The 22,156-nt window shown below is 50.6% G+C and overlaps 1 protein-coding gene across 7 annotated transcripts in view; it reads left to right on the top strand.

The window, feature by feature from the left end:
* The window catches only part of NRG2 (neuregulin 2), a 176,127-nt gene that overhangs the window by 116,605 nt on the left and 37,366 nt on the right, over nucleotides 1-22,156 (top strand). For all 7 annotated transcript variants that reach the window (XM_074313629.1, XM_074313624.1, XM_074313627.1 and 4 more), the window contains exon 2: nucleotides 21,063-21,234. In XM_074313629.1, coding sequence (XP_074169730.1) covers nucleotides 21,063-21,234 — 172 coding nt within the window. The remainder of the gene's footprint in view (nucleotides 1-21,062; nucleotides 21,235-22,156) is intronic.

Raw genomic sequence — 22,156 nt, 5'->3', positions numbered from 1 at the left:
AGGTGCTGTGGGGATAACAAAAGATAACAGGTGCTTAGCCCTGTGACCTCGGGCACACACTGCGTGCCTGGTAAGTGTTAGCTATATTAAATATTAGTAGTTCCCCGAGTTTTCTAACACAACCTGGTCCGCTCATTGGCTCCTGGATTAGTGAGCATCCAGGCAATGCCCTAGCTCGCCATCAGAACCACTCGTCCGCCACCCATCAAAATCCTCCCCATACTTAAAGACCTTCTTCAAACCCCACCTGCCTCAGCACTGCATCTGGGTACCCCATGGAGCATTCTCATGCCCCCTGTTGAGTGTCCATAACATTTCTGACTCATACCACGCATTGATACAAGCCCTGAGCAATCTTGGACTCTGGGAGAGCTCTACCCAAGAGGTTATATTCAGCTGGCTGCATGCTCCTACTTGGAGACATTTTGCTCGCTGCTGCCCTGGGCCATTCTTCTCCAGCAGGAGGGATCACTCACTCATCTGTCCCACGGGGAGGTACTGACCACCTACCACCACATACCAAGTGCTGGGCTCCTAGTCCTAGAGGGGCCTGACTCTAGTGGGGAGACAGGTGAAAACTGAAAACAATACAGAGTGATGTGTTCTTATAGATACATAAAATGTACTAAGGAAGCAGAGGATGTAATCATTGCCCTTTCCCACGCCTCAGAGACACTGCTTACAAGCTTTTAGTAGCAAACCATTGCTCTTAGGATAAATCCCAATGTCTATACTGGGCCTACAATGTTCCACTTGATCTGACCACTGCTTGCCTCCTCTCTCTGTTCCTTTCACACATGTGTGCCATCCCACACATCCCATGTATACACATGTATACCTTACATATAGACACACATACACTCATACACACAAACTCACACATGCCCCTCAGCACACTGACCACCTTTTGGTTTTGCAAAGGCACAAAAGCTTCTCCCTGCCCCACAGCCACTGGATGTGCTGTTACTTCTGTCAGAAACGCTCTTCCCCAGCTCCCCTAGGTCCAGCCAACTCTTACTCCTCAAATCCCAGTTTAAGTGTTTTCTAAGGAAAGGCTTCCCTCACTACATTCTGTCTATTAACCCGCATGTCAACGTATAGAAATATTTGTTGAACGATTATGTTTCCTTATAAATATTTAACACAAATTTTAATTAATTCATTGTTCATGTAATTAGTTATTTGTCCGTCTCTACCAAGACTGTAACATTCATGTAAGTAGGCCCATGCCCATCTTGCTTATGGCAACCCCTAGCCCATAGCACTGTGCTTAAAACACAGTAAGCCTTACAACACATTTGCTAAATGAATGAACAGAGAGGTTGGATGGGCTGAGAAAGGGAGAAGGGCAGAGAGATTAGTATGTGCAAAGATAGGGAGAGGAGAGAGTATAGTGTTGGTGGCTTGTACGTAAATGTGACTGAGGCACAGGATTGGGGACGAGGTGGCTATAAGCTGGGGCCCAGTGGAACAGGGCTTTGGATTCCGATAAGGAGCTTAGGGTCAACCCGTGGGTAATAGTGAGTGAAGTGATCTGGTTTAAGTTTTAGAAAGCTTACTTTGATGGCCTTGAGGAGGTCAAACTGAGAGGGCAAGACTTCGAGCGGGGAGACCAGAGTCTATGGGACAGAAGGAGGAAGTGAACGGAGGCAGGGGCTGGGTGGTTGGGGAGGGGTGGGTATGAGTGCCATTTTGGAAGCCAAATGAGCAGGGGGTTGCAGCAGGAGTGGGCTCTGGCTCTGGCTCTACCCAGGGCCCCTTGCTGCCCACCTCACAGAGAGAGATACCACATGAATCAAAGTGAGTGTTCACTATACCTCAGTTGGGAGGTGGAAGGAGGCATAGTTCTCACACTTGATCTCCCCAGAGCTGACCCCTGATGGGACAGGCCGAGGCCCCAAAAGCACCAGAGATAAGCCCTCTGCATGGACATTGTCTCCATCTTCTCTCTGTGTCCACCCCCTGTTTGGCCTCAGGTCTGGTCAGGCCTCCAGGTAGTCCTGGAGCCCCAGAGTGCCTGGCCTTGACCCAGAGTCCTAGCCTGCTCCAGTCTCTCCTGAGGAGGACACTGTCCAGAGAAGCCTTGGGACCCTCTCCCGAAGAGGCAGAGGACTGGCTGAGATGATCTTTGACTTGGATTCCAGTTGGGATGGCTGTAAGGGGACACCTCAGGCAGAGAGAGGCAGGCAAACCGCAGGCTCAGGCTTTCTGGGAGCCAGAAGAGGGAGAGCCTTTGCTATGTAACCCTTTCAGCACCACACCCAAGCAGGAGGCAAGCCCCTGTCCTTTTTGGCAGCCCTTGTCCAGTGGCTTGTGGGAGGTGTGATTTGCAGGGTCCGTGTAGGTATCTGAATTGACCTCCACAGGCCTTGAAGAGAGGAGTCAGCTGGTGCTGGCAGCCTGGGCTGTCAGAGTGTGTGGAATGGGGGCTACAAGCTACCTGGGGTACCCAGGTTTCCCTCAGGCTGCAGCCCACCCTGGCTGGGAGGGGGTCCTGGGCCACTGACCCCTGCAGCCAAGCACCAATGGTGGCTGCATAAAAGGTATTTCCCCAGATGGTGGTATCCCATTGGGTTGAGATCAGATTGTCAAAGATGAGGAGGCACAAGCAAACTGCCTGTAAAGTTGGGGGGAAGGGGTGGGCATGAGGCGGTGGACACAGACAGCAAGGAGCAAGAGTGCGTTCTACCCCACTGGGCTGGCCAGTGGGCTTCGTTCGTTTTGGTCCCTTCCTGGGCCCTCCTCTCGCTGTCTCCCCACCCCCATGCTGTCCTTAGCCTGGCCCTCGCTGCGGGATCTCTACTCCCGCTCCCGAATCGGGGCTCAGGCCCCCAGCCCAACTCCAGCGCCTTCTCCTATGAGGAGGTCTGTGGCACTCTGCTAGGGCGCTGCTCCTGCCTCGCTTGCTCCGTGGGCCTGGGGAGAGCGGGGGCAGGGCTGAGAGCCTGCCGCCCGCAGCTTGCCCGCCTCCCCCCGCCACCCCCTGCGCGGGTGGGGAGGGGGAATGAGGGCGGCGGGTGCGGGAGGGGAAGAGTTAAGGCTCGCTGCTCCCCTCCCCCGGAGGGTGTGACCGCCTATAAGACAGGCGCCGCGCTCGGGCACTGGGGCTGCAAGCAGCGGGGGCGCAGCGCACGGCAGCGGAGAGCGGAGGCCATCCCAGACTGCCCGCCTAGCATCCGTCCCACTGCCAGGGACCCAGGGCAGAATGTCGGAGTCCAGAAGGAAGGGCCGCGGCCGCGGCAAGAAGCACCGAGAGGGGAGGAAACGGGAGTGGGAGCCCGACCCCGGGGAGAAAGGTAGGGCACCTCCGCACGCCCAGAAACACCGTTTCGCTAGAAGAAACCTGCCGCCTGCTCCCGCGTCCTCCCCGCGCTGCGCGGCGAGTCTGGAGCTGTGCGAGCAGCCACGGAGGTGACAGGCACCGAGGGGCGTGCGTGCCTGTGTGCGAGCCAGTCGCTGTGGCTGGGTTAAGGGACTGCGCACCGAAGCCCATCAGTGGCTGTGCGCGCCTGTCCCGGGCCGCCCATCCCGGTAGAGATGGCGGGAAAGAGGCTCTACCCGCCGGTACGGGGCTCTCAGGTGAGGAGCCCGGAGCAAGTGGCAGAATGGAGCCCTGGGCACAGTCCGAAAGACAGCGGATAAGTAGACACGGGGCCTGGCCCGGTGGCGGAGCGCTCAGGGAGCTGTCACTGCCTTCCCTTCCTGGACTGTGCTCCGAGCTTGCTCCCACCCATGTGCCACACCTCCATGATTTCTGCTCAGCTATTGGAGCAGGGGCAGCAGCGTCTGCCACCTCCGGAGACCCGGAGGGGATGCCCTGTCCCGCTGAGGAGCCCCAGAGAGTAGGGAGCCGCTGCTTCTGTGACAGATATTTCCCTCAGAACTGTACCAGACGTCAGGCAGTTGTCCCCCTTTGGTCTTCAGGAGTGACTCCCTTGGATCCTTGAGTTCTCTCCCCAAGGAGAAAGGTGAGAAGGTTCTGGGTGATCAGAGCCTGTGCTGAGACCCACTTTGATGCCCTATTTGGGCAGCTATAGGGTGAAGGAGGAGGGTCCCCCACTCGGTGTACTGGTCTTGGGTTTCTCAAGGATGGGCGGGGTGTACAGGTCCGCCTCTGCAGAACCAGGTTTGTATTGTTGGGGTGCAGTTGAGTTCTCACTTCTTTATTTTTCTTTAGCGTTTTGTTAATGCCTCTTTTGTATTAGTCAGCAGGCTATGCATGTTCAAATGCTTCATCTCCATGTAACAAACCTGGGGGCAGGTGGTCCTAGCCCCATTTTACAGAGGGAACTACTGAGGCTGACTGAGGTTAAAGTCACAAAGTAAGTTCCAGAGATAAATCTTCGGGGCTTCAAATCGTCATTCTCCAGACAGTGATCCATTTTGCTGGATCTCTATCCCCTCCGCTGGAGTTCCTGCCTAAACTGTCTTCGAAAGAGCACCGGACTGGGAGTTGGAAGGCTTCAGCTGTGGTTGAGAATTTGGCTAAATGTCTTTGCTTTTCTGAATCATGAGTAAGGGTAGCAAGGTAGTCTCTGATGTCTCTTCATTGGGAAGAGCTTAGGGGTCAACCATACCTTCAGCCCAGTAGAGAGGAGATAAAGGAATTTAAAGGCCAGGGCTGTGTTCTCTTCCTTATAAAGAAAGCCTCTTTGTCCATTTCTGTTGGGCAAGTATGTCTAGGAGCCCTCCCTAAGGAAAGGGACACTGAGTAGTGTGTGAGTCAGCTTACACTGGGCTCATTTGGTGTGGAAGGAGCTCCCAATCTGAGACCCCGCTTTTCTTCCCCCATCTGCACATACACATCCTATTGTGAGCATCTGTTGGAAGGCTGGCTAGGTAAGGGCACCCTCCCAATGTCAAGGTTAAGAAGCTGAACTGATAGCAAGCCACTAGTGAGTTTCATCAGGCTTCATCGGGTGGGAATCAATAGTGCCAGGGAAATGACAGCCTGCTACCAAGGGCAGAGTGTGCACTGGGGCAAAGGTGGGAGAGGGCTACAAGTAGGAGATTCCACAGGCTTCTCAGTGATCTCTTCCAGCGCCTCCTACCCGGGTGAGAAAGTCCTTCGTGTCTAATTATCTTTCCTGCTGTCTTTTCTTCTCTGCATCCTCTTGTTCCCTGCTTCCCAGTGGATAGCCAGCTCTTCAGAATGACTTCTTTCAGGGAGTTGGCTGGTGAGCAGATACCAGATAGACCCAGGGCCTGGGCTAGGGGGATTTTGGAGACGTGGGACATTCTGGACTGGGGAGGGCATAGGGAAGCATCATGCTCTGAAACAAGATATCAGGAGAAAGTACCATGTCAATGAGAAGCAACAGCCTTAAATCCCTGATATGTGACTAGGAGGATTGGATTTCAAACTTAGTAGGGTGGGTGTTTAAACCAACAGTGGCCTGCAGAACTGAAGACCTCCGTCACAACTCCTCTCCAGCCACCTGAGGCTTCAGGGTCCTCTTGCTGCATGCTCAGAGCACCCCAGCCAGGGAGAACATGGGCACTAAGCAGCTGGAGAAGGGTCTCAGCCAGGGTGGGGCTACATTTGGTAGAAAGATTGGGAGGTGCAGATATGGAGAGTGTGAACAAGTTATCCACTAAAATCTTCAGCTTAGATGGAGGAGGGAATCTGGAAAGTGGGAGGGAGAAAGGAAGGAGAGAGAAGGGGACATTAATTAATTGGCTCCCCTACCCCTGACCACACATTCAGTAGCCCCCGCCACCACCACCACATACACACCTAGGCCAGTATGGGGAAATGGCTTTTCCATTGCCTCTGTGCAGGAGGGCTGGGTGGGGCCAAACTGCAGGTGTGAGCTCTGTTCCATGACTCATAGAGTTCGCTTAGTATCCCTACCTGGGGCTGGGTTCCCCCATCCCCCACTTGCCCTTATCCCAGGGGATTTGGGGGGAAGTGGCTGGCATAGGCTTGCCAGCCAAGGCAGGAGCCTTGGTAGGGGTGGGTCATAAGTCCACTCATGTACCTGGGGTCCACTGCTGCTCTGCCCCTATATGACCTTGCTTGGCACTGCCCTCCCTCTCTGGGCCTCTGGAAATTTGCTTTGCTCTCAACACTCACCTTCTTATGGCAAGAGCAGAGCCTCAGTCCTTAGACCCTGTGTCTCTGAGAATTCCAAGAGGAGGAGAGCTGTGAGATTGAGGGATGGGAGAGTCGGGCCGGGGGGAGGGCTGGTCCCAAAGAAAGTGACAACCCCTGAAGGTGCTGTGTTGTTTTGAAGAATAACTTTGGAATTGGATTCCAAGTTACTGGCCTTTTTTGTGTGTGCCCCCTGAAAGACTAGTCAGGGTTTGATGGGTCCCTGTGTTGGAGGTCCCTTGTGAATTGGGAAGCTGTGTCTGCCTCAGGAGGGCAGGGAGCAGGCTTTGGTCTTCACCCAGGTGTACTGCAGTATGAAGGTAGATTACCTTCACTAGCTGAGAGTACTGAGCATACCTCATTTCAATCGGCGCAAAGAATCCTTGCAAGGTCTTTCTCTACCATCTTTCCCGTCTCCTGCCTCTGGTAAAAAAAAAAAAAAAAATGGTACCCAAACTTCTAGGACAAATTCCCAGTCTTTAGGCTGTCCAGGACCAGGTCAGAGGTGGTGATATGCCCATGTGCATGTGGCTGAACCACATCTGGCAGTTGCTTTTGGCAGCCTCCCCCTCTGTCCTTGGCCCCTGGCTGACCCTGCTGAGCCAGACACCTGGAGCAATCATCCTGCCACTCCAGGGCTCAGCCTGTGCCTCACACTCTGCTCCGGCTCTCTGGCACCTCAGGGTTCATTAGGAACAACAATCAGCAGAGAGTAACTTTGTACTTCCTAGCAGTCTTTCATCCTGAAAGCTCAAAGCACTTTACAGACCAGGACTCATCATCCTCAGCCCAGGTCCCAGGCACTGGTGGAGGAATGGGGGCGGGGGGGAGGGCAGAACAAGGGGATAGAGAGCTCTAGTCTTCCAGATTGGCACACCAGTGGAGCTGGGGTAGGGCAGTGAGTCACCTGAGGTGGGGGAATCAGGTAGCCAGTAGGTCTGAAATAGAAGTAGAATTGGACTGAGCACTTCAGGCTGCAAGTAGCGGGAGCTGCTGGAGGAAGAAGCAGTTTCGTGGGAAGCAGAGGCTCTTGGACTCAGATATTGGCCGGAATCCCAAAGTGATCCTTGTTACTGATCTCTGCCCTTGGTGCCAGAAGATTCAAGGTCAAATCAGGACAGCCCTGACCTTGCATCGGGAAGAGAGGGTTTGGGTTTTTTAAAACACTGGCAAAGCATTCCCAAAACTTGAGACATGGGGCTCATCAGAACTATGATCCCGTTGTGTTCTCCTACCATTTCTGAGCCCACGGCCACCATACATAGCTTAGCACAGACAAATGACAGTGAATCATCCCTGTCATCTTCCAGCCCAGCTCTTGTCTAACCATCCGTTTAGCAAAACTTCCAGGTCCTGGCCACATGGTCACTATACAAACTGCACGTGCTTTTCGCTCATTTTTGTGTACGCAGTTCTGCAAGCGTTCATTGGGCTCCTACTATGTGAATAAGTCACAGCTGCTGCCCTCAGGATCTTTTATCTCTTTTTTTTTTTTTTTTTTTTTTAAGATTTTATTGGGGAAGGGGAACAGGACTTTATTGGGGAACAGTGTGTACTTCCAGGACTTTTTCTTCCAAGTCAAGTTGTTGCACTTTCAATCTTAGTTGTGGAGGGTGCCGTTCAGCTTCAAGTTGTTGTCCTTTCAGTCTTAGTTGTGGAGGGCGCAGCTCAGCTCCAGGTCCAGTTGCCATTGCCGTTGCCGTTGCCGTTGCCAGTTGCCGTTGCCAGTTGCCGTTGCTAGTTGCCGTTGCTAGTTGCCAGTTGCCGTTGCTAGTTGCCATTGCTAGTTGCAGGGGGCGCAGCCCACCATCCCTTGAGGGACTCAAGGAATTGAATTGGCAACCTTGTGGTCGAAAGCCCACTGGCCCATGTGGGAATCGAACTGGCAGCCTTCGGAGTTAGGAGCACAGAGCTTTAACCACCTGAGCCACCGGGCCGGCCCCATGCCCTCAGTATCTAAGACAGATCTTCACACAGATATCTGTGACTGGAACTAAGTGTAAGGCCAGAGATATGTGCAATGTGTGGTGAGGGCAGGATGGGTTTTCTCTAGGAGGGTGTAGGGAGAGCTTCACAGAGGAGGTAACATTTGAACTGAGCCTGGATGGTGAGAGTAGGAATTCACCAGGACAAGAAAGGGCCTTCCAAAAAGTAGGCACATGACCATGCCCAGTTGCATGGGTTAGAGGGGCAGGGAGGGCAGGAATTATCATTTACTGAACACTTACTACATGTCAGTACTGATTCCATAAAGTACAGGTATTATTTTATCATCTCCACCTTATAGATAAGAAAACTGAAGCGGAGAGAATCCATGACTTGCCTGTGATTTGGCCATGAATTAGCGGCAGGATTTTAAGCTCAGGTCTGCCCCCTGCCCTGCCTCACCATGCACAGTTCCCCGGCTCTGGGCTCTTCCACAGTCTGTGCCCCTCAAGAAAAACCAGCAAAGGATGCTCTGCTTGTCCACTTGTTGGAGCAGGTCCTCCCTTCACATCAACTGCTCAGTTATTTCCTTTCTGGGCTCTCAGGTGGGGTTTAGGGGTTACAAAGCTGAGCAATTGAGTCCCTGCCCTCACGAGGAGCGTGCATTGTGACTGGCAGTAAGATGCAAACAGAGACACAGGAGGGCAGCCCGAAGGCCCTGAAGCTGCGCCAACCTCCTGGGAAGACTGAGTTATTTTGGCCAAGTGGCCTAACCAGAAACCACGCTGGGGCTCCAGAGAGTCCAGCTACATCTAGCACCGGTCTGGGTAGCTTTCTGGTCCTTTGGAGCCCTTGTGTAAAAGATGAATGTTTAAATCAGTGAGAACCTGATTTAAAGCATAAATTGGGAACTTGCCAGAAATGTAAATTCTTGGGCTTCAACCCTGATCTACTGAATCAGAAACTGTGGGGATGGGGCCAGTATGCATGTTTTAGAAAGCTCTCTAGTTGATTGTGATATGTGCTGAAGTATGAGAAGCATTGGTTGAGCTGGGTGGCCCAGCTTCCCAGAACAGAACCCTGTAGGGGGCCTGTCGGTCCCATAGGTGTTTACCCAGTGCCTTGGTGCCAGGCACGATGCTTAAGGGCTACAGGTCATCGTTGGGGAATGGGCTCACTACCTGTGGGACAACAGAGATATGGACAGACCTAATTGCAGTTGCCAGGCTGACTGGCAAGGACTGACCCAGAACGGATAGAAGGAGAGACTCATTCCCATCAGAGTAATCTGGGAGGCTTTCTGGAGGAGGTAGGCTGAGGTGGACCTGGAGAATGGAAGGAGATCTAAAGGGGCTGGGCATTCAGACTGAAGAAACCACTTGAGCAGAAGTGGGGAACAGGGCATTTGGGAAATACAGTGCAATCCTAAAGACACGCCACCCGTGATGTGTAGGAGGGACCAACCAGGCCAAACAGTAGATTTTCTGAATGTCAGGCTTGTGAGTTTAGACTTATGTAAAACAGACTTACCTGTGACTTCTGTGCAGTCAGGCATGGCTGGATCTGAGCTCATGGTCCAATTCCTTCACTACACAGATGGGGAAACTGAGGCCCAGAGAGAGAAATCCACACCAACAAGACAAAGGGTTTGGCAGCTATCGGGAAAGAATGAGAGCAACAGCTTCTGGAGGCACTACCCCCTCACCTCCCACTGCAGCCTCCAGTCTCGTACCTCCCACATGGTGACCCAGTCAGATAGAATGTCTCTCAGTTTCTTGAGTGCACTGTGGTCTCCTGCCACGGTCCTCTGAACCTGTTGTTCTCTTTGCCTAGAGCACTGTCTCCCTTCTCTTAACCAACTCCTGTCATCCTTCAGGCCCAGCTTAAGCTTTGCTCCGTCTAGAGCCCTCCCTGCCTCCAAGGTGACAAGGGAGGGTGAGGGGTATCCTCTGTGCTCCCTTCAGCACCTCCCATCACACTATATCCCACTGTTTGGGCAATACTCCACTCAGCTAGAACCTCCACCAGGGCTGAGACCGTGTCAACCTGCCCCTCAGCACCTTACATGTGCTGAGTGCCCAATGCGTACTTGAGCAAGCCAATGAAGGAGGGCACTCTCAAGCTATTTCACCCCTGTCCATGGAGACCTCGCTGGCTCCTAGCCAAGGGAAGAGGCTGCCCTAGCCAAGCTTCCTGCCTGTGGCCAAGGTCCCCTCAGTGGTTGGGCAGCCTGATGTGCCAAGCAAGGGTAGTCCTTCAGTGAGGCCCCCCACTTCATCATCTGCTCTGCTATCCTGGGCAGACGACTGCTTGGCCTGAGCAGGGAGGGGAGGGCTGAGCTGGGAGGAGTGTTAGGTGGGAAAAGGCTCTGTGGTTAGAAATCCAGGGGCTCCACACTCCCCTGAGTGCTTGCAGCAGTCTTGATCTGGGCCACTCTGAGACACCCATCAGTCACAGTCTGGCCTTACATCATTCGTTCATTCAGCCAGGGATGAGTGAGTACTCGTCAGTGCCAGAACCCAGGAATATAGGGATGCTCCCATCCCCGAGGTCACCAGAATCTAATGAACCTGGCTTGTTCCAAGGTAGGAAGCCCCGAACCGGGCAGGAGAGACTCTCAGGAAGTCTGTGTGAGGCAGAGATTGCTTCTGGCTGGGTGGCTTAGGGGAGGTGGTGGCATCTGAGGGGATTGTGAGGGATTTAGATCAACAAGAGCTGTCGGTTATTGAGCTCTCTGTTCCAGGTACTATGCTAAGTTGTTAACAGGCATTGAATTCTCACCACAACCTTAAGAGGTGGGTGAGATTATCCCTATTTTATAGACAAGGCCTAAAGGCTCAGAGAGGTTAAGGAACTTGTCTAGTTATACAAGACACTGGACTGAGCCAGAGTGCAAACTGAGACCAGTCTGAGCCCCAGTCTGCATGTCTGACCCTCTCAACTGTGCTTCTGTGTGGGGAATGGCATGGGAGTGAAGGGGCATGGAGGCAGTCAGAATACAGAACAGGCATGTTTGGGGAGCAGCCAGTGATTTGGGTCTGCCTGGAATATACAATTCCTAAAGGGAAGTGGTAGGGGGAAAGCAGAGAGGTGTGTGTGGGAAGGGGGCTGTTCACTGACCCAGTAAGCTTCCCCCAGGGGGCCCTGGCTGCCAGCCAAGGAAGGCGGGTGGCCTTTCTTCTACAGACATCATGGAGCCAAGAAAGGTTTCTGATGGCTGGAGGCACAGAAAGGTGACTCTTCCCCGTGTCCACTGCTAGTGTAGTGGTACTGGGGGCCGGGTGGTGCAGTACGGCCTGAACCAGGGCCTGGCAGACAATGAAGGGCTATGAGGGAAAGAGGCTTGGTGAGAGATGAATGGTCTTGATCTTTGGGGGAGTCAAGAGAGAGACAGTTGTCACAGACGACAGGTGACTGAAAGCGGGAACCCAGGAGCAAGATAGGGAGAGAAATAGGGAAACTGGTTTCCCACATGTTATATTTGAACCAGTGACTGAATGTCCAGTCATTCCTTTTGAGGTGAGTTCTTTCCAATCTCTTCTCTCTCGTTAACTGGGACCACAAGGACCACATCTCAGCCCTCCTGGACCCTAGAGTGACTAGGCCAGGGCTCTCCATACTTGTGGATGGACTTTCAGGGAAGGAAACCTGGCCTCTGGCAGCCTGGGCCCCACCCCCACCCCGCACCCAATGGGGTATTTGCATTTAGTGAGCATATGGGCCCTTATCCTTAACCTGTATCAGGCCTGCTAAGACCTTTCCCCTGAAATCCAAGATTTCTTTGAATTCTTGTATTTTTATTTTATCTTAAAAATTCACATGAACTTCATTTTGTACTCCATCCTGCATCTGTTTGCTTTAATATAAAGGTGCTGCTTTTCCTTCCTAATGAGCTTGGCAGACCCTTCAGAAAGAGGCCCTGAGATCATCCTGCGGCTTTGTCTGTCTCCCAGTTTGAGAAGCAGGTCTTGTCTGGTGTGTAAGGTGCTTCCCCTTTCCCTGCCCCCACTACATTTCCCATGACCCAGAGCTTCAAAAACAACTTTCTCTAGCCACACTGAGGAGGTGGGAAGTGCAGGCCCACCCTAAGGGGGATAAAGACTCTGGGATCCCCTTTTCAGGTTCCTCAAGCAAGGGGCAACTTAGCCCATCAGCAGCAGGCCCTCTCCACAGAGCGTTCTCTAAGCCAGGGCCCAAGACTTTGGCCCAGGGCCCAGCCTTCTCCAGAGGGGAGATTAAACAAATTTTGGACAAATGGTAATGGCATCCCGGGACTGTCATCTCTGCTTTGTCCCTGCCTCCATCCCAGCCTCTGAAAAGATAATGGTCAGAAGCCTTCCCTCCCCCCATGGAGAGCTTTCTCTTACCCATTCCTCTGAAATAGGCAGAGCATGGTTTATAGATGAGTCAGCTGAGGCCCAGAGAGGCTAAACTACTTACCTAAGGGCAGACAGCTGGAAAACCAGGAGACCAGAACAAAGGCCTGAACTGCTGTGTCCTCAGCTGCCACTCTTTCCTCTGCTTAGCACTCCTTCCTCTGTGCCATCTCTAGGTGTCTCTGACCTGTGCCACAAGTACTGGTAAGAATGCAGGAAACTATGTATCTATGCTGAGTACCCGTGTGCTACTCCAGCAACTGGCACTTCTGCTCTGTAAAACTGCGCAATCTCCCCCAGCATAGGTGTCATACCCTGACCTCTCTATCTCTACTCTGCCCACCTAAGCGAGGCACTTCAGCGTGTACCTGCCTGGCTCCCGCGGCTGGGCATCTCTGCCTTGGCAGGGTCCCGAGGAGGCCAGCCTGTTGGTCAGGATGCCTGGTTCCTGGCACAGGGGGCCGAGGGTGGCCACAGTGTTGACCCTGGTGGTCAGGCCAGGCCTGTTTATGCCCTGCACTCACACTGTATGGTTGAGTGTCAGTGGATGGGTGCTTTTGGATAGGCAGGTGAAGCTTTAAAGCAGGAGCCATTTCTGTTGGTCTTGGAGCTGCCAAGTTTTGTCCCCTCCTCCTTACTCCCTTGTCCTTCTTTATCTGCCCCTCTGGAATAGTCTCAGCTTCACCCCTGTAGCTCCCATTGCCAGCCAGCCCTGGCCCCTCTTCTCTCCCTTGTAGCTGAGGAGCCAGACACCTGGCCTGCTGCGCTGAAAGCCTATCACATCTGGCCTGACTTTCACTGGTGCAGGGAAAGTGGCCCTGTGCAAGGCTCTGGCCCCTGCCAGTCTCAGTAGAGCCCTAAACAGGAGACAGAGCCTGACGCAACCAAGCACAGGGACCATGTTGTCTTGTTCGGCATCATATCCCTGATGCCTGGTAGGTACCTGGTATATCATAGGACTGTAGGAGGTGGGTATTTGTTGGGTGGATGTGAGAAAAGGGCAAGGCAAGCCCAGGCACCAGGCTGGGCCTGGTTGGCCAAGGAAACGTGGTTCAGGGGCCACTCCCTTTGGGAGGCCTGGCTTGTGAGTATCAAATGTCTCTTCTGCAGGCCACAGGAGGATACCTGACTGCCCGTTTCACAGAGTAGGTCCTCTATGCCCACTTAAATCAGCTGTGTTTTTAGTTGTTGTTGTTTTTTTTTTTTTCTCATTTGAACTTGGAGTCTGTAATTAACCTCCAATAGGTCAGTCACTTTGTGGGTGGGAGAGGGGTGGGGAGGGGGCCAGCCCACAGCCCGCCAGCAGCAGGACAGTAGGAGACTTTGATGACAGGCAGGCTGGCCACATTGTCGCCAGGTGTTGTCCTGCAAAGGGAACTGCTCAGCCTTAGTCATGAGATGAGGATCATTAACCCTTTTAAGAGTCCGATGCCCCTGTCCCCTGGGTGCCAGAGGGAGGCTGGGCCAGGTCCTCCCTGGCTGGGCTGCCTGGCCATGTCCTAGGCGTCAGTCTTGCTCTCAGATCTCTGCAGGCTCCGCACCCACCGCCCACAGCCAAGAGGAATGAGGTCAAGCTGCTGGCAGCAGCGGTATCTCCTGGCCTCAGGGCTGGGATGTGAGAGAAGAGCAGCCCTGGCTCTTCTTGCTGTTGTTGTTATCTTCAGTGAGGTGCCTTCCGGGGATTCCCTGTCAAACAGATACAGTCCAGATGCCCTGGCTTGGCATGAGGTGATGAAGCCACCGGATACCCTATGGCCCAACTCATGGCAACTGACATGTGTCTTAAGGTTTTAGGGGACCCATCCTCAAGGGAAATCTCGTTATGGAGACCTGGGTCATCCTTGAAAGGCCTTTCTCATAGTGATATAAAGCTGCCAAAGGAGATTTCCCTGTACCCCCACACCCGCACATCCCCATACCCCCACTCCTGAGTGCCCTAGTCCTGCTGCTTAGATGGGCGCTATTCCAGGAGGAAGAGAGTTGGACAAAGTGACCTCTCAACGAGTATGGGAGCTCAGCAGAGAGGGCTTAGTCTGAGGAGGAGACGTTATGGCAGGTGAAAGGAGACCTGACCAACACCAAATGGCCTGGTCCACCTAGGCCATCACTTGCCACCTGCCGCTCCACCTGTGAGGAAGGAGCAGCCACAGGGAAGCAGGGAAGCAGTGACAGTCATGGGAGCAGGATGTGGAAATTTCCAGCCCCTTCCTGTGAGCACAGATCTTCCTCGTGCTTCCACCTGGTGCTTCTCATCTGTCACTCTCCTAGGTGCTGGGCCTTTGAGAGTTTTCTCTGAGTGGGAAAGAGACAAGGACCTGAGGACTATGACTCCTCCCCTTGGCTACAAAGCTGAATTTATAGAGAAGTTTATTGCAGTAGTGTTAATATTAGCAGAACATTGGAGACAACGTGACAAATTCATCTGAACAATGGAATATTATGTAGCCATCCATATGATTTAGATCTGTATTTCTAGATTTGGAGAAATGTTTTTACAACATATTGACTAAAAAAAAAGTAGGACATAAAACATTTTAGAGAGAAAAGTCTTGCAGGAGATATTTGAAAATGTTGACAGTGGTTTTCTCTCTGGTGGTAATTGAATGATTTAAATGTGTTTTTCTTTTTCCTTGTATTGTGTAATTTTTTTTAACAACAAAAATGTATTTCTTATGTAACAAAGCAATAACAGAGGGGGACAAGCTAAACTTGTGTGGCAGGAGTGGCTGCTACATATATAGCTAGATCATTTCTATGTGGGACAAAACACAGAACCTGGCACACAGTGGGCACTCAGTAAATCCATGTTGACTAGGCAGTGAGTGTCTGTCCACTGGGTTGCCTCAGCTCTTGCCCTGACAGATCCCATCTATCCCAGGAAGCCTGTTCCTCTGCTTGGTTCAGCTTTAGCCTCAAAACACCCAGGGAACACGATACACTGGTTTCCATACTAGCATTGCATTCTGGGCCCTGGGCCGTAAAAGAGACCCAGACAGTATTGGACCCAGCTCCAAGAGGGGACCCAGGCAGGGGCTAGAGCTGGTCCAGTCATGCCTGAGGCCCCATAAACACTGTCTCCAGGTCCTCAAAGGTCTGCTGTATGAATAGCCTTGCTCCAGAAGTCCCCAGGGGCTGGAAGCCACAGTGAGAGAAGTTATGGTGGCTCAAAATAAGCCTGAGCTTAGAATGCAAAAAGATCAAGTCATCTCCCGACTTGTAAGCCTCTGATGCCTTCCCATCACATCTGTGAAACAAATGCAGGGCCATGTTGAGGAGGTTTTCCACACTCACCACAGAAAGCTCTGGGCCCAGGAATGACAGTGCAGAGGTCCTCTGGGCATTGGTCAGGGTGCCACCTGGTGGGTGTTCTTCTCTTTCCTACCACCTGAGTTGCTGCCTCTTCTCCCAAGGGACTTGCTTAAAGCAAAAACACGTAACCTGTTCTCAGGATCCTATTTCCTTTCAAAATGCCCATCTTTGGCTTTCAGGGAACTGTGAACTAAGATTTCTATGAGCAGGGACCAGGGCTAGACGTTGCTAGAGCAGGAGACATGGTTTTTAGTACAGTGCCCCCCCCTTACCCATGTGGGATATGTTCCAAGACCCCCAATAGATGCCTGAAACCCCGGATCATACTGAACCCTGCATATACTGTTTTTTCCTCTACATACATACCTATGATAAAGCTTAATTTATAAATTAGGCACAGTAAGAGATAACAACAATAACTGATAGCAAAATAGACCAATTATAATATACTATAATAAAAGTTACGTGAATGGCTTTGGGGCCCTTATTAAGTCAAATAAGAGTGACTTGAACATAAGCCCTGTGAGACTGGGACAGTTGATCTGATCACCAAGGCGGCTACTAAGCGACTAATAAGCAGGGGACATATACAGCGTGGATACGCTGGACAAAGGGTTGAGTCACATCCCAGGCAGGAGGGAGCAGGACAGCACAAGATTTCATCACACTACTCAGAAGAGTACACGGTTTAAAACTTATGAATTGTTTATTTCTGGAATTTTCCATTGAATATTCTTGGACGACAGGTAACTGAAACCTCGAAAGGCAAAACCATGGATAAGGTAGGACTCCTGCATCTCAGTTGATTCTTGTGAGAAACTGTTAAGAGACAGAAAAGAAGATTCTTTGTAAAGAACACGGCATGATTCAAATATATGGTTATTTCTATTTTGTCATCCTTTAGACCAGTGCTGACTGGTAGGAATATAAAGTGATTTATATATGTAAGTTTAAATTTTCTAGTAGGCATATAAAAAGTTACAAAAAAGTGTGGGGGGAGGGGGGTAAAACAAACCCCAGACTTCTTGTCCTAGCTCACAGAGCCACATGTCAGTCACCTGGATCTACCTCTTATACCACTCCTGCCTTCCAGAGTCTTCTAGCCACATGAGCCTCTTTTATTCAGCTGCTTATTACTGCCTCGTAGTTCCTGGTGATTACTTACCATTGTCTATCCTCCTTACTAAAGCTTTGGCTCCGTGAGAGCAGGAAGCTTATCTGTCTTCTTCATGACTCTATACTCAGTGCCTGGCATGTACTAGGTTGAATGAATGAATAAGAAACAAGTGAACTAGATGAGATTGTTCTGAAGTGAATGGACTGTCAAGAAGTGGCAATTGGGTAACGTGGGGTTCTCACTAGATAGGGTGGGCTCCTTGTGACCTGAAATGCAGTCCTGGATTTTCCATTGATGGTGGGGAATGACTTTGGAGCCCCCCCTCTGAATTGGGGCCATGCCTACTGTTTCTGGGGTTGGTCTCTATGTCACTGCACCCCCGCCCCCCACCCATCGCCACCACCATTAAGCAGTGGCCGCAGTCTCAGTGCATAGTATTGTACCAGGACTCATGTCAGGAAACAGGTAATAGAGTGACCACCACTTTCTTCCACCCGGTATCACCCCCACCCCCACCTTGGCTTGTTGGGAGAGAGGTGACCTGCAGTTGTGGGAGTGGTTAAAGGGCCCCCTTGTCTGAGAACTGCAAGGAAGGTCAACACTCTCCAAGGAGGGGAAGGAGGCACCTTAGAACCTAAGAAGAGTTCTCCAGGTCCCCAGTTCACGAGAAGAGGGAGGAGACTAGTTGGAGATCACCAGTTGACCAAGAGGTTAGATCATTAGGTGTCAACCCAACCTTAGAGCAAAGCCACCTATGAAGAAGATGTGTTCAGTTAGTAACCCGTCATTGAGCTGTACACTTATAATACATGCACTTTCCTATATGTAATATATTTGTTATATATTTTTAAAACCTGCGCACCTAGACCCACTCTCACGGTTTTGCTTCAGAATGTCTGGAATATATTTTAAATTTTCCCATATGGTTCTCATTAGCATGTAGGGTTAAGAACTATTGATAAGGAGTAACTGGAGACCCTTGGGCAAGCAGATCAAGGAGGGTGGGGATGTAGGTAAGGGGGAAGGATGCCGAGGCAGGACTTCAGTCCCATTTAGAATAATGAAGTTCCAGAAAGTTCAACAGATTGATTGGTTGATACGCATAAAACTTCTGGATGTCAAAAAAAATTTTTTTTACATATAAGAAGCAGGTAATTGGGTAGCAAAAGATTAATAGTCTTTATATTTATGAATAACTCTTACAGATCAATAAGATGAACACCCAATAGAAAAACAGAGTAGGGATAAGAACAGACAATTCAAAAAAGAAATGGGCCAATACACTTATAAAAAGTGGTCAGCCTCACCAGGAATCAAATAAATGCAAATTAAAACAGCAGAGACGTTATCTTTAGCCTAGCTAATTGGCAAAGATTACATATGATAATACCTCGTGTTGGTGAGGGTGTGGAAAAAACAGGCACTGTCATTCACTGGTGGGAGTGGAGATTGATGCAACCTTTTCAGAAGGTAATTTGGCAACGTGTAAAGCTGAGAAAGATTGCAAATGATTTTGACGTGGCAATTCCACTTTTAGGAAGATTGCCTTAGGAAATCATTGCAGATAATAACAATAATAGCTAACCCTTATTAAGTGCTCTGTGAATGCCAGGTTCTACATGCCTTATGTCATATAATCCTCACACCCATCATCTCACGAGGTAGGAGCTGTTATCACCTGTATTTTACAGATGAGGAAACTGAGGTGCAAAAGGATTAAGTCAATGACCCGAGGACAGAAAGCTAACAAGTAGCAAAAGTCTGGATTTAAACCCAGGCAGTCTGAGTGAAGAGTCACACTGTCTGTACAGCAGTGTACACTGGATATGTGCAAAGGACATATAATGTATACACTGAATGAAGCTGCAAGGATGTTCCTCTGGGATTGTTTGTAATGGGGAAGGGAGGAAGGGGAGAAAACATGCTGAATGCTCCATGATAGGAATTGGTCACATAAATTGTGATATACCTATATGGGAATATTATATAACTATGAAAAATGATGCTATAGAAAAAAAAGAATGTGTGAATATTAGGGTTTTTTGTATAAGCATAAAAGAGCTCTAAAAGGATACAAAAGAAACTGATAAAATTGGTTGCCTCCTGGAAAGGCAACGGTGTGGCTGTGGTCAGAAGTTAGAGGGAGACTTATTTTTTAAGCCATATACCCTTTTCACTTCTTGAATTTTGAAACATGTAGATATACTACCTATTAAAATAGGTATATATCTATAAATATATACAGTATAAGTTATGTAATAGACCTTATTCCACATAACTTTATTTCCTTGAAATGCTAGAAAGGATTCTAAGAATAAAAGTTCCGAGAGCTTTCTTTGGAGAATCATATTGAAGTCAATGAAGATAGTTCTTTAACTGTGTTTAGCTATATAGTCCATAAACTGATTGGTTCATGGAACCCTTTTCTCAAGTAGCATCTATTATCATCTCTCTAGATATTCATGTCCTACAGAATTCAGTTTGAGAAATGCTATTATTAATATTTAATGCCAAGGTGAAAAGCTTACATGTTTCACTAAATGAAAGAAACATGTTACTGACAATGATTTCATTTCATCTAAAAGTGTGTGTGTGTGTGTGTGTGTGTGTGTGTGTGTTATTTTGGAGTACTAGGATAATGGGTGATTTTGTTTTCTTTCACTCATCTGTATTTTTCTAAAATGAGCAAAATAATTTCACAAGCACCATTTTTTTGAATATGTCATACATTTTTTAAGGCCTTGGGAGCCCTTTCTCTTTATTCTCCTTCTGTCCCTTCACCCTACGCCCATTTACTTTCTACTTACAAGCAGCAGCTCAAGTTAGATCCAATGAGGGGCCCTGTCTATAACCAGACCCTCTCGCCTGCCTTTATCTAGAGTTAACTCAGACCTGAGAGGGCCGGTCAGTTCCCCAGACAACTCCCCAGACCCAGCAGACCCTCCCTTCTGCTGTTGGAAGGATAAAAACAAGGGTCTCCATTCCTCAAAGGGAGACAAGGCTGCAAAAGCAGACACTTGCCTGATACATTGCAAATCCACGTTCCTGGGCTTTCGTCCCAGTTCTGTGGCTGCCCAGCTGCCTGGCTATGTGACCTTGGTCAAGTTTCTTAACCTCTCTGAGGCTTATCTTCATCATCTGTGTCATAATGACTCTTACCTTACAGAGCTCAGGGAGACAATGAGAGTGTGAATGAAGGAAGGCATTGCATATTCTGTAAAGGGCTGTCCAATAGAAATTATTATGTACCTTAGCAGGGGGCACAGGCTTGCCCTCACCTTCCTGAGAACAGAGTTCTTTTCCTTTTCTTTTTCTTTCTTTCTGTTTTCTTTTTTTCTTTTTCTTTTTGTAAGGTTGTTGGGGAAAGGGGAACAAGGAGATGAAGTATGGAAGGCTGGAACATGTGTAAATAGAATGGTGATGGTGTTTAAGAAAAACGGGAGTAGACTCCGCTCTCGGTATTTGCAGCCCGGCATCCGTGTTTGGGCCTGTGCCCACCCGTGTAGCCCCACGCCTTGTCCCCCACACCGCCATTCCACTTCATTCATTCAATTCAGCCCACACCCCCCGACCACGTGAGATTTTCCCAATTCTCCCAAGCCGCAGCACCGACTCAGCCTCACCCACTCCCTCCCTCCTCTTTCTAGCCCCACCCCTTAGCTCTCAGCTGAGTTAGCTCCTCCCCCAGCCTGGGTTGGCTTTGTTCCTCTGGGCTTCAGCATTCCTAGGCCTCCACAAACCATGCTGTGATGTCACTGCCAGGACAGGAGCCATATCTGTCATTTTGGTCCTGTGTCCTCTGGGTCCAGCCTAGGCCTGGGGGTCTGGGACAGGAGTTAGAGCACGAGCACTGAAGTCAAGGCGACCTGGGTCTGAATCCCAGTTTCATCACCTTGGGGAAGTGACTTTACCATCCTGAGCCTCAGTTTCCTCCATCAATAAATGGGTTTAATCACTGCAGGGAACTTATGGGGTTATTTTCGTAAGCTAATGTATGTAAAGCTCCTAGTACCATTCCAGGCATAAAGGAAACTCTCCACAGGTAATAGCCACACTGACATCATTATAGACCTTCCGTGAATGCTTGTTGAATTGAACTAGGAAACGACATGGGGGGGGGCAGCTCCCCAGGCTGCACCTCCCCAGGCCCAGCCCCAGGACAGTGGTCCTTCCTCCACTGCTCATGCCTAATACTGCCCCTGCCCCTCCATGCTCACCTCCCTACCTCTTGCCCCTACAGCCACCCGGCCCAAGCTGAAGAAGATGAAGAGTCAGACGGGACAGGTGGGGGAGAAGCAATCGCTGAAGTGCGAGGCCCTGGCCGGTAACCCCCAGCCCTCCTACCGCTGGTTTAAAGATGGCAAGGAGCTCAACCGCAGTCGCGACATTCGCATCAAGTATGGCAACGGCAGGTGAGCAACAGCCATCTCTCCCTCCCGGCATCACCCCTCTTGAGAAGGAGGGGCCTGAGCTGGCAGAACGCAGGGCTTTGTCCCCAGATCCACCTGTGGATCAGGTTCCGGTCCCCCTTCCTTGCCGCAGCCAATTTCTCTTTGCAGCTCTGGGCCCCTCTAGTTATGTTGGCCCAGAGTCTTCATACTGTAGATGCTTAATTAATGTCTCTGAATGGTTGAAGATAATTTCATTGTCAAAGTCAGCTTTACCAGTCCCTAAAAGTTCTCCAATGTCCTGCCACCGTGTCTGAAAGCCCACCATTTGGCAATCTTGGATGAAAAACTCTGATTGCAGAATGGTGGGAGGTGAGGATGGGCTGGTTTCTCAGCTCAGCAAGCTGTAGTGGGCAGAGAGCTAGGTAAGGGGCAAGGGCACATGGCCTTGACTAGTGTCGGGGAGTCTGTGTCTTAGGCACTTGTCCCTGTGGTGTGGACATTGTCTTTAATCTTGGAGTCCATGCTCGAGGGAAGTGAATCACAAGCTCTGGAGCCTCCAGCTGTGGAAGACGGATGGCCTGTCTTCCATCTTGGGTTGGTCCAGCAGGGACTTCATGCATCAGAGAAGCAGGAGTCCAAGGGCAACCTCTCACCTCTGTCCTGCCTCTCACAGCCCCTGAGGGACCATCAGAAGGCAGAACAAGCAAGAGGGAAGGCCCCTGTCACTGGCTAAGCAGGAGTTCTGCCTGACCTCTGTTCTGTCGGCCCTCAGGGCCAGGTGGACTTCCCTCTCTGGCTGAGGAGCACCCCAGTCTTTCCTGCCCCTCCAGAGTAGCTTACACCCACCCTCTTCATGGCTATCATTTCCCTCCTCATCCCCCCCAAATGCAAACGAGGGTGGTTTAGAGGACACGCAGCCTGCCCTACAACAGAAAGTGATGGA

The sequence above is a fragment of the Rhinolophus sinicus genome, linkage group LG10 (assembly GCF_036562045.2).
Source record: "Rhinolophus sinicus isolate RSC01 linkage group LG10, ASM3656204v1, whole genome shotgun sequence".
Lineage (NCBI taxonomy): Eukaryota > Metazoa > Chordata > Mammalia > Chiroptera > Rhinolophidae > Rhinolophus > Rhinolophus sinicus.
The sequence above is the reverse complement of the archived record's forward strand: the minus strand, read 5'-3'. Positions and strand labels throughout refer to the sequence as shown.